This window comes from Daktulosphaira vitifoliae, unplaced genomic scaffold (assembly GCF_025091365.1).
Source record: "Daktulosphaira vitifoliae isolate Bord-2020 unplaced genomic scaffold, ASM2509136v1 Scaffold_4, whole genome shotgun sequence".
In the NCBI taxonomy this organism is placed as follows: Eukaryota; Metazoa; Arthropoda; class Insecta; order Hemiptera; family Phylloxeridae; genus Daktulosphaira; species Daktulosphaira vitifoliae.
The window spans coordinates 21,403,538-21,415,737 of NW_026099575.1; the positions used below are offsets into that span (position 1 = coordinate 21,403,538).

A 12,200-nucleotide genomic window follows, 5' to 3' on the forward strand; every position below is an offset into this window, starting at 1 on the left:
ATATTAACCTAATAATGAATTTTAAATTAAACATTTATATATTTGAATTCGTTTAATAGCTATTAGTATAAATAACTTTAATTTTAACTTGAAAAGTATTCGTGTCTAAACAAAATCGTTCTGCCAATTTTCGTATGTTGTACGAAATCAAATAATGTGTGTAAATTGGCAATGCATTTAAATTATACATAATTAAAAATCTAGCGGTCGTTTATTTGCCCAATGTAATAAACACTAAATAATCAATTAATAACTGATATAAGAACTTATGTGGATATTAATTTGAAGATTTTTGATAACACACATAATTATCTTTTGAAATCGGTAAAGATGATAAAACGGATAAAAATACTACCCAAAACGTTTAAAAGTGTTTTTTTTAATCTATGGAAACAGTAAATTAATAACACCACGTAATATGACAAGACAATAATTAATAATGAGAAGATGCACATTGGTTATTAAATCATATTAGCATCACGCTTATTTACTACCAAACGTAGACATAAGGTTCAAGGTACTTTTAAATATGTGCCTGTGGCTCAGGTTAATGAGAATCTCCGTACCATCATTCTCATCGAATCTCGTTTATTGTGTGATTAGTAATGAGATTAAAAATAATAAACATTCATAATGGTAATAAATAAAAATCCTCAGTGATAAAGCATATGGCTTTAGATTTCCGTGTCCGTAACAAATTGACGATAATAGTATACGACATGATAACGTGATAAAAACCCTTGGGGTGTCGTTAGAATTCTAACATGTTTTTTTATCTTAACATTAGCTCTGTCATAACCTATGAGTTATTATGCTAATGTTGCTCTATGAAAGTCTAAACAACCAAAAGTTGAGATTTACACTTTATCAACGCCACACGAAATTGTTTTATTAATTTCTTTTCTATTAACCTTAAAATAATTTCATATTTCGTTAATTGCTTTTGGGATGGTCTTTTTGTAAAACTGTCCATCGTGTGTTGACGTTGTTAACAAGTTTGACTTGTAGAGACTTACGAATTGCATAATACTACTCACGCTGAATGATTTATTATTTCAAGTAGCTTTTCCTGAAGACAGCAAAAATATAATCCTAGTATTAGAATAAAAATGTACAATATTAAAAAAATTATTTTTCTTTAGTGTAGGCAAATAAATATGTTTTGTAGTTTTCTCATAATAAATGTAATACTTAATGATTATGGCGATTGCAAAAGGGCTCTGACTCTGCGCTATTAAGTTAAAAGTATTCAACGTGCAAGTATTTGATAGCTAATGAATGTGTTAATGTAAATAAAATTCATTGTATCCTGCTTAAAAAACTTTCTTGGCAACCACAGTGACAGAATATTATAATTGCGATTCTCACCGTATGCTAGAAATCCTTCGCAGTTATTATTTGATTAATTAAATTGAGAATTCTGTTTTTATGTCAAAAAAACACCAGTAAAAAAGTGTAAAAAATTTGTATTCGTAAATAATAAATACATTTCTAACAATTTTACTATAGCTGTATATTAAACATTTTTAATTTCATATTTTGCCATTAAAAAGAATCAAACAGTTTTTGGCACGTAGTTTATGAACACATTAGTTAAAATAAATTATTTATTAGCTTCTGTGTTGAAAAATATTTAATTTATGGAGATTAATTTTTTTTAATAAGATATTACTTCAATTAGTATTTTTCTAGGAATTCTGACAATGGTATATTATTTTTTACTGATTCGACAATCTTCACCGGAAACAAACACTCAGACTACACCACCATTATTGTCCGCATGATTTCCAATATTAATTAACAATGCAAAAATGACTTCTGCCGGCAGAGGTTACATCAGTCAGAGATTTATAACGTCATTGTTATTTTCAGGGTAGAATGTTTTGTCCACCGCAGGGAAACGATAGACAGAGCGGACTCGAGTTTAACATAAAAACGTGTTCGGCATCTGATATATTTCAATAGAAACGAATACACATATTATTATAATGTATAATTTTTTTGCTCTTAGTTGTTGTAAAATAAATAATGTTGGTTTGTTCGACTCCTGGCGGGTTTAAACTCCTTTGATGCGAAAATTTGTATCCTTGAGACGCAGGTATCTCGATCCGGTTAAAAGGATCAGTAGGTGGTGCCGTATGATATTGCTTTATAGTGAAATATTATCCTGGTAAATGTTAATCTATATTTTGATCGAATGTGCGGCGCCATATATGCGAAAAAATACAAAAGAAAATGAGAAAAAAACTTTTATAACCGAGATAGTTTTATTTCATTTATATGTTATAGCCATCGTTGCGGTTTGACCAACGAAGATTTAAACAGAAAATGGAACGCCCCCGACCTAAAATTGCACCCAGAAATTTTCCACGCAAGAGTACGTATCCTAAAATGATTTAATATTTTTAAATTATACAATGACCAACAATCGAAATATGATTTATCCCCTCCGGGGTAAATGACATTTCAATTGTATTTATTGTTTATAGATTAAATTTTTGTGTGAATTCATGTAATTGATTATAAACTTGTATAATATCTGTAACAAGGCTTATTTTTTACTATACTTTTTAAAATTCTATGATTAAATTAAAAAATAATTAAAAACAGTGGGTATCTAGAAACTCAATAAAAATATCAGTTAATGGATTTTACATTATGTAATTACACACAGTATTTCATGACTACTTATATTTTAAAGATATCTATGGCTTCTTAATTTTAATGCATTTCTACGGTTTCTTAAATTTTATACATTTCTATGGTATCTTAAATTTAATTTAATTTATTTCTATGGCTTCTTAATTTTGTGCATTTTTATGGTTTCATTAAAATGTACGCATTCCTATGGCTTCTTAAATGTAATGCATTTCTATGGTTTCTTCAAAATGTGTAATTTTCTATGGCTTCTTAATTATATGCATTTCTATGACTTCTTATATTTTATGTATTTTTATGGCTTCTTAAATTTTGTGCATTTTTATGGTTTCATCAAAATGTACGCATTTTTGTGGCTTCTTAAATGTGAACATTTCTATGGCTTCTCCATTTAGTACATTTCTTTATAATTCTTTAAATGTATACATATCTTTTTAATTATGGCTACTTAAATTTCTAATTACGGTCGAATTATTTAATAATTTTAAAAACCTATTACAAAAAGTAATAATAATAATTTTTATCTAAAATTTTTCTATTGAGAAATTAAAAAATGCACATTAAAACTTTTACATTTAAAATTGCAATTCTTAGTTTTAAGCATGAATTTTGATTGTAGACCTTTAATATAAAATAAAAGTAAACAAATTTTATAAATAAAATTTTAATGTGACTATAAACACAGTGAAAATGTATTCAAAAATTTTTATAATATTAACCAAATTCATTTTCACAATTTTTAATAAATTCACGATAATTTTAATAATGTTATTATTATTATTTGTATTACTAAATTATATTATTTTGTATAAAAAATTAAAAGCTTAGTTATGTCCTTCTACAACTTTTACAGAATTATTCACTTTTCTATTAACCTTAAAAATAAAATAAAAATCCTAATTATATGATTAATAATTAAAGGGAATACTTGAATATATGGCAAATATATTGAAAACTACTCCATATGTGTTTTGTGATTTTCATGGTCATTCCAATCGAAAAAATTGTTTCTTTTACGGGTGTTCGTCAAAAAAGAGTTGGTCAAGAATGGACTTGGCAAAGAATGAAAACGAAACAGATTTCATGGTAAGTTGATGTTTTTGGTATTAAATTTCTTTTTAAAAAAATTAATAAATAAATAACTATATTTTATAATGTGTTTTTTATGTAATTTATTATTATTAATATCTTAATAATTTGATACTGAGGTATATGTTAAGATTAGGTGGAATATTACAGTTTAGATAGTTTTTTTTCAGAAACAAATCTCACAAATTAAAAATCTGTTTCAAGCTACTAAAATAATATAATAAATGTGTATTTTGAATTTAAGATACTGCCAATTTTGATGCAAAATTGCGGACCAGCATTTTCACTATCACAATGTAAATACAAAGTAGAAAGGAATCGTGAAACCACTGCCAGAATTACTGTGTGGCGATCCTATGGAGTAAAACGAAGTTACACTCTAGAAACCAGTTACTGTGGTTGCAGTGAGGGCTTGTACAAGGTTTTATTTTTGGTTTTAATTTTAAATGAACTATTTAAATTTAAGTTAAAATATTTTCTAATTTATTTTTGTAGGGATATCATTTTGGAATAATGCAACTAAAAGAAATAGGATCAACATTTTGTATGGCTCTTTCTTCGCTTGAAGAAGAAACAAAAAAAAGAGAAGCTTTACCGTCTGTTTGTCGATTAGCATCAATTACAAAGAGGTGATTAGAATACTTTTACATTACAACCACATATTAATTTATTCATACTACAAATATTTATAAAAAAATTTTATTGATATTCAAATAATTTGCCTACAAATTGATAAATATTTAATTATTATTAATTTAGCTGCAGTTCAAAATCCATGGACTTTCTCGATGAGGAAATCTCAGACTCTGATTAAATACTAGCTTATATTAACTGCCGTCTAATTTTAAAGATTAACTCTGTATATTACATGTTTTTATTCATAAGTATAAAATCGTAAAATGTATTAAAATAAATTTAATTTATATGATTATGTCCCCTTATTTAATGTAACATATAATCAATTTTACTTTTTTGTTATTACGTCTGCATTACTTTAAAAATACGGCGTTATAATTCAAATCGTTCTAACTTCAAATTACAGTATATATTTATAGCAACAAAAAATAAAATGTGTTTACTTAGTTTTAATCGTCAAGTTAAACATTTTTTTTTACAAATATATGTGATAAATTTTATTTTTTAGAGCCCGGTAACAAAATAATAATTATTCATTTTGTTAAGAAAAAATTTTATAATTTATATATGTGTACTTTGAACTATTTAATAAATTTTACTAAGCTTGTTCATGATTTAAATGCGTGCAAATATCATATGCTCTAAGATTTTTTTTTAGTTATTTATATTGTTTTACTGTCTTTAAGAACATAGTTAACGACACGTGTCTTGTTGAACAAATAATAATGCTATATTTTTTACAGCTGTTTCAATTCTTAGCATTTTATTATTTTAGCAGTTGTTTTAACATGTTTAACGAAAAATTGTTTTCAAATTAAATTTTATGTATGTTATATTGAGTTATGCACTAAAACGTACTAGAAAAAGTTGTATAAATTATTCTGATTATATGTAACAAGTAAATCCTTTCATTTTGAAACTAGTCCACTATTTAAATGTCCATGTATTTGCATATTTGATTCGTTTTGAATTAAGTTATGCCTACTGTATTAAATTTAAGCAAAATAAAAATATTTCATTTTCCATAAACAAAAAATAAATATAATTGATTGTACCAAATTTATATGTAATCGAATTATTATAATTTTTCAAATAAATTATACAAGGATTAAAATATGATTTTTATTATTCGATGTATGTAAAAATAATACGTTATGATAAAAAATGGAATTTAAGATGGAGATTTAATATTTAAATAAAAAATGTACCCAATATAAAATTACAAAATATGTTTTAATTTGATTTTAAAACAGTTTGGGTTGAAAAGATATATTTTATGCTTTGTTGATGACTCATGCGTATGGATAAGATTTAATTACTCAAGAAAATAGAATATAATATTCCTCATTTCTTTCATTGTACCATTTTTTACTAAGTTAATTTTGAACTACTGAAATAAATGCTTAGTGATTGATATCCTTTGTTGTCGGCTATTTTAAACTACTACAGTTTACCTACTTATTTCGAATAGTTTTTGTGATAACTAATTTTTTTGGTTTTTCCAACTTTTCCCGTTCATTTATACATACTTTATGGCAAATAGTGGAGAGCTTAAGCTATTTATTTATTCTAGAAGATTTCAATAGCAACCTAATATATCTTAGGTTTTATAAGCTAAGAAGTTAAAGCCTCACATTCCTTATTTTCCCGTATATTTTAATTACTAAAATGCTATACAATACCATTAATCATACACTCATAAAAGTAAAAACTGTATGTACTATGTGTAAATTTTTTATAATACAGAGAAGATCCTAGATTTTGAGGATGCTAAAATTAGTACGGCTACTATATCATCCACGTAAGTTTTTTTTTTAATGTTAAGCTTCATTTCGATTCATTTACAATTTTAAATCAAGACTTGCTTAGAGATTATAAGTTAGTTTTAGGTTATTTGTTGTTTATCACATGTTACTGATGCTAATTATCTCTAACGCGATATGTTGTTTTACCTATTATCATTGACAAGACATGTGGTGTGTTTTTATTTACTGGATTAGCTATTTAGAGTACTATTCACTATGAAGTACTTATTTTATACCTAATAATCATAAATTTTAATTAAACACTTCCATAAAATGACACAATAAGATTCCAATTTAAAAAAGAGTTGAAACAAAAAAGTTCTACGACTGGCGTAAATAGAACCATTCATTACCGGAAGAGAAAAAATATTTATAGATACATTTAGGTATATTGAACTCTGAAAATGATAGTAGATACTTATATTTTTCATACTGTAACAAATCAATGAAAGTTATAGCACCTATCCAAACAATTCAGTAAAATTTAATGTAGAATCAATCGGCCTGAATCACTTTCAAAATAAATAGAAACGTCTAAATGTTTAAATAATTTCAGAGCTAAATTTTCTCAGGATTTCCTATGAACTCTACTGGTTTCTCTTTAACCATATTCGATTTATAAAAGATAAATAATATTTTGTACTCAAAAGCGACCAAACATATTTGACTAAATTATAGGTAAACAATATATATTAAATGGTAATTTAGGTACAAAATTCTACATTGAATTTTACTCAACATTAGGCAAATTTTAACATAATTCGCATATTAAGTGCAATTCTGAAAATAGGAAATATTTAATTGCGGTTTTCATTACATTATGATATTCAGTTCACACATGCGGAACGTTTGTATCACATAAAAACGTTTAACGGTATGAAAGCTTGCTAGTGATAATATAAGAGTGAAAAATTTAGACCAATAATAATGATAAAAGGAGTGAAAGAGACGAAACATAAAATATGGTAGAAAACAAAGGTTGACAAACGAAGCAACAATAGTCCATTTTGAAATACACTTGTATAAACTCGTGATGGTGATGGCACCACTTGTATAAACCGTCATTTTCACCGCACCGCCGCGTTCAACCTGTACATTTTTTACATAGATGAAAAAACACAAATAATGATAAAATATTATAATTTTTAAGTTCATTATTTTTCTAGCAGATCTCCAGTAAAACAAAAATAATTAACGTATCGACTTAAAACGTTACAATTCAATAGGTCAACAATTGACCGTATGGTTCATCAAACCTTTTTGACTTTTCAATTTTTTTCGCTTATACATACTACTAAGTCATTGCTATATCAATGGAAAATATAGTTTAAACATTAACAATTTTNATTTTGTTTCAATAGACTTTTCAATTTTTTTCGCTTATACATACTACTAAGTCATTGCTATATCAATGGAAAATATAGTTTAAACATTAACAATTTTATTAACATTTTTTTTTTTTATCACTGTTAATATTTGATATTTATAAATTAGAGTACTAAAATTAGGGAAAAAAAATTTTATTCGTCGCGCTTGTCTGTAACAAAAATACCTATTTTCCCATTTGAATGTTACTCAGATAAAAATATTTAAAATCAAATAATGTATTCATATATTTTTAAGTCTTAAAATGAATCAAAATAATTTTATTAAAATTCAATATCATTTTATGTAAGAAGTAAATTATTACTTAAGTTTGCCCATGAAATTTTTTATTTTAAGGAATTCGAAAAAACTATGAGTTATTTATCTAAAATAGGGTTTTTTTTAATCAGTAGCTAATGTATATACTTATATTGAGTTACTAACTACATAAATAATTTATCTAGAATATTGCATATTTGTATAAAATATATGTAATATACAAAACGGGCGTTCAATAAATTTATACGCATACATTATTTGTACTATAAAAATAACATGAACTCTTTGAAATAAATGATATTCAAACGAATATTGTCTGAAATATAAATGTAACAATAAGCTTTAAAATAAAAAAATTAATTTAATTAATATTATGGAGATATTAGATTGATATAAGATAATACCAACCAAATTTAGTGCTACCAACTTTAACAAGTTTGTTTCAAAATTTGCAACGTTTACAATCTAAAGTTTTATAACGCCTTTCTATAGTCAAGTCCCGATAAAGGAAGTAGTTGCAACATGACCTACATACTTCAGGATTTAGGGCCCCCAAAATTCTTTGTTAAATCATATAAATTATGAAATTTTAATGAATAAAGAGCCTCATTTAATTCTTGTAATCTATAGTATTAGTATTACATATATGCCATGAATATTTATTTGTTATTTATAAATAATAAGTTAATTATTATTGTATTGATGCAAATAAATCAATTAATGTTTATATTATTATATGACTTAAGATTTAGTGAAAGAATTTTTCAGACAAAAAAATTTTGTCATTTCTACCTAAATAAAGTGATAAAATATTTAAATTACGAAAATTATCTTAGAGTGAGGCAAATTTATATAATTGATGACGTAAATACAGTTAAAAGTTGGCTTAAACAATGTTTATCAAAGAGAGAAAATGGTCAATAGAATTCAATCGATTTATCACTCTTTCTCGCATAGAAATCACCATGAAAAACAAAAACGTCTAAGAAATTATAAAGCTAACATTATTCGGAATAACATAATGTTTTTTTGAAGATATTTCTAGTTTTTTCATTTATGGTGAAGGCCAATATCATTTTCATACATATTTTCAACTTTGCAATATAATTCTTTACTACATAAAGTAAATAATTTTATTGCTTAGTTCATCTGTTTTAGCAAAACACTGTCGTTAATGTGGATAAAGGCGAAAATATTTTTGTCTAACACCAGTTAAAACAAACATCTAAACACACGTAATTTTTTAATTCTTGTATTTATTCTTGATTACTATTGGCACAATCCACCCATTAAGTTCAGTGTAAACGTAAATAAATATTAAATTTAATTGTTATAAACTTACAACTTATATACTTGGCTATAAATTATTTAAAAATCTTAAAAAAATTTTTTTTATTAAAAATAAGTTTTAAATTACTACAATATACAAAACATTGTTTTGCAAAAAATTATAGAGTAATATTCGTTAGGTATGTGGTATATGTTATACAGGGTATCTTACCATGTTATAAGTATCTCTAATAACTTTTGATTCAGCAAAAACCTGCGTTACTTTTTTATTTAAATATTTTTTACAGATTTGAACTACGTTAAAAGCATACATTTTATTAATTGTCTCTAATAACAAAAAAAATTTTTTTTTTCGAAATTTAATAATAGTACTATTCAACATTTTTTACAATAAAATTTTATAAGTCTATAACAGCTTTAGAATAAGCACTTATTGAGTTATAAGTATTTTAATACATTGAGTGGATGTGTAGTGCGGGTGGGTACAGTTCGTAGTCGTGTTATTGCACGCCGCTCAATATATTAATATATTAAAAATGTATTGTTTTTTAAATTTGATAAACACAAAAAAAATAATTTTTCTAAACTATGAGGTATTATTATTTATAACTTAAACCTGAGTGTGAATTTTTGATTGACCTAACTATTGGTTTAAATTTTACATTCTTAGTAATAGTTGGTGGCTTCAAATATATTTAGTCGGTTAGATATTGTTGAAATGTTACTTCAATAATGGTTTTTTAAAATTCTATTAAAATATATATTTTTAATATCAATATTGTATAAGCCAGAATACAATAATATTGATATATTAGATACACTAGAATTATTGTACTAATTTTCCTAATCAAGTTCGTTAGTGGTCAATACTACAGTGAAGTATTCTGAANACATAATTATATATATTTTTAATATCAATATTGTATAAGCCAGAATACAATAATATTGATATATTAGATACACTAGAATTATTGTACTAATTTTCCTAATCAAGTTCGTTAGTGGTCAATACTACAGTGAAGTATTCTGAAATGACTTATTTTCAAATAAATAAATATAATTTTAACCCATACAATCTGTGCAGCAAATTTAAAGAAAACAAATTTTTATTTTATGTTAATGACTTTAAAAACCGAGGGAAATCAAAAAAGAATGAAAGATGAGTCAATGACGATTTTTTCTATTTTTGAATAAACATAATTATTATTTATTAATGTTTCTACACAAAAATATTATTATGAGAGAGTTGGAATTGTATACCATTTTGAAGAAAACAAAGCCAAAAACAAAAAAAATCTTTGAAATGTTTGTTTGCATAATTTAAATTGGAAAAATATCTAACCGTCGATAAAAAAATAAAACTTTTTAAATTTTAAGTTTTCATTAAATTCGGTTTAAATCTGATTCAACTTAAGTGTGTAGTTGTTAGTTCATTGATAATTTTATTTTTATATTCGAGTATTAATATAAGCAGAAATTTTGGATCGCAATTCTTAAACAATCTTTTAATAAAAATAAGTAATTTTTAGTAAAACCGAAACTGTATTGAAAAAACTCAAATCAACCAATTCATACACTATAGGTTTCAATTTTTTAGTTGTGTATGATAATCTACTAAGAAATTTGCCCCCTGGTCATTACATAAGAGTACCTAAAAGAAACCTTTAATTGTAAATAACGAATGAGTTGATTATGCTAAATATACAATAGTAAAGCATATGTGTTATAATAGGAAGATTGTAAAAAAAGTTTAAATAAAATGACGAATCATGATTATTATAATGATTAATATTCTTGTTACTTGTTACTTAAACTATTTTTATAAAGAGCTGGCAAATTTAAATTTTTTGTTGGAAAACATAAAACAAATAATCTAAAAAAATGTACGTCACATTTTATACATTATTAAAATTACAAAAAATCTGAAATTTATTGTTGCCCAAAATATTGGAAATAACCTTATAATTTATATTATTACTAAAAATTCTACTTTAAGCATATTTTAAAATATAATGGCAACGTTTTTTTTAATTAAAATCAAATTTTGATTATATGTTTATTAATTTTATCATGATTAATATTAAAAAGATATTAGATTCAATAAAATACTATAATTTTATAACGTATTCAATGATCCATTAAAAACATCCTGCAAAAATATTAATTACAAAAAAGTATTAATTAACATAACAATAATTAAATTTTAAATGATGTTATTAAAAAAAAAACATCCCTATGACCCATTAACTTGAATATGCATAGATCAAAAATAATTTCACTTTTAATTATTTGTAAAAATTTGTACGTAAATCAGTGGCAGCGCTAGGCGTGTGGGTCTATTTCATAAAAAATATTAAATTGAGTCAATACTACGACTAATTCAAAAGTTTATCAATTCATATATGAATGATTTTTTAATCTCCAGAACAAGAAGATGGTTTCGAACTGGCTCATCTTTTAGCACAGTCACTGGTGTAAATATAATTGAATATAGGGAATTTTAGAAATATAGTCACGAGTGAATGAAGGATTTTAAAGCCAAATAGGTCAGAAAAATTTGAACATTTTACGATGAATTGATAGTAATGAAATGATATTTATTAATATTTCATTTTTAAATATTAAGTTTAAAAAATGACTAGTATGTGTGAAGTGGTCGAGGTCTATCATTGAAGATAAAGACTAGGGTGGCATACCCTAGAAAAAATTGTAAAAAAAGACGAAAAAAATCTTATTTTAAGAGGAGTTATACATCGAAATCTATGCAAAAAAGGCGTTAAGTTACATCATATTTATAAAAACAATTTTTGCTTGTTATAGATTTTAATAAAAATACATTTCTTTGGCAAAATGATCTAAACGAATATAAATATATAATAATAGTAATATAATATATTATACCTGGGCGGGAGAAATAAAACGGCCGGGAAATGATTAGTGATAAAAATAACACTCGTATCATACCTCCCCTACCATCACTATACAATATTAATAACTTCCGAAATACTGGTCCAAAAGCTGTTATCGACCAGTCATTTTTTTATCGAATCATTATCTATTAAATAAACTAGTTAATTA

The 12,200-nt window shown here is 24.7% G+C and overlaps 1 protein-coding gene across 2 annotated transcripts in view; it reads left to right on the forward strand.

Moving 5' to 3' along the window:
- The window catches only part of LOC126905911 (cytosolic carboxypeptidase 4-like), a 41,955-nt gene extending 36,522 nt beyond the window's left edge, over positions 1-5,433 (forward strand). Inside the window, exons 19-23 of one of the 2 annotated variants that reach the window (XM_050686047.1) lie at positions 2,290-2,377; positions 3,580-3,744; positions 3,992-4,168; positions 4,243-4,376; positions 4,507-5,433. In XM_050686047.1, coding sequence (XP_050542004.1) covers positions 2,290-2,377; positions 3,580-3,744; positions 3,992-4,168; positions 4,243-4,376; positions 4,507-4,561 — 619 coding nt within the window. In that variant the 3' untranslated portion in view covers positions 4,562-5,433. Of the gene's footprint in view, positions 1-2,289; positions 2,378-3,579; positions 3,745-3,991; positions 4,169-4,242; positions 4,377-4,506 lie in introns of those variants that run through there. The other variant, XM_050686049.1, reaches the window with a different exon arrangement.
- The last annotated feature ends 6,767 nt before the right edge of the window (positions 5,434-12,200 follow it).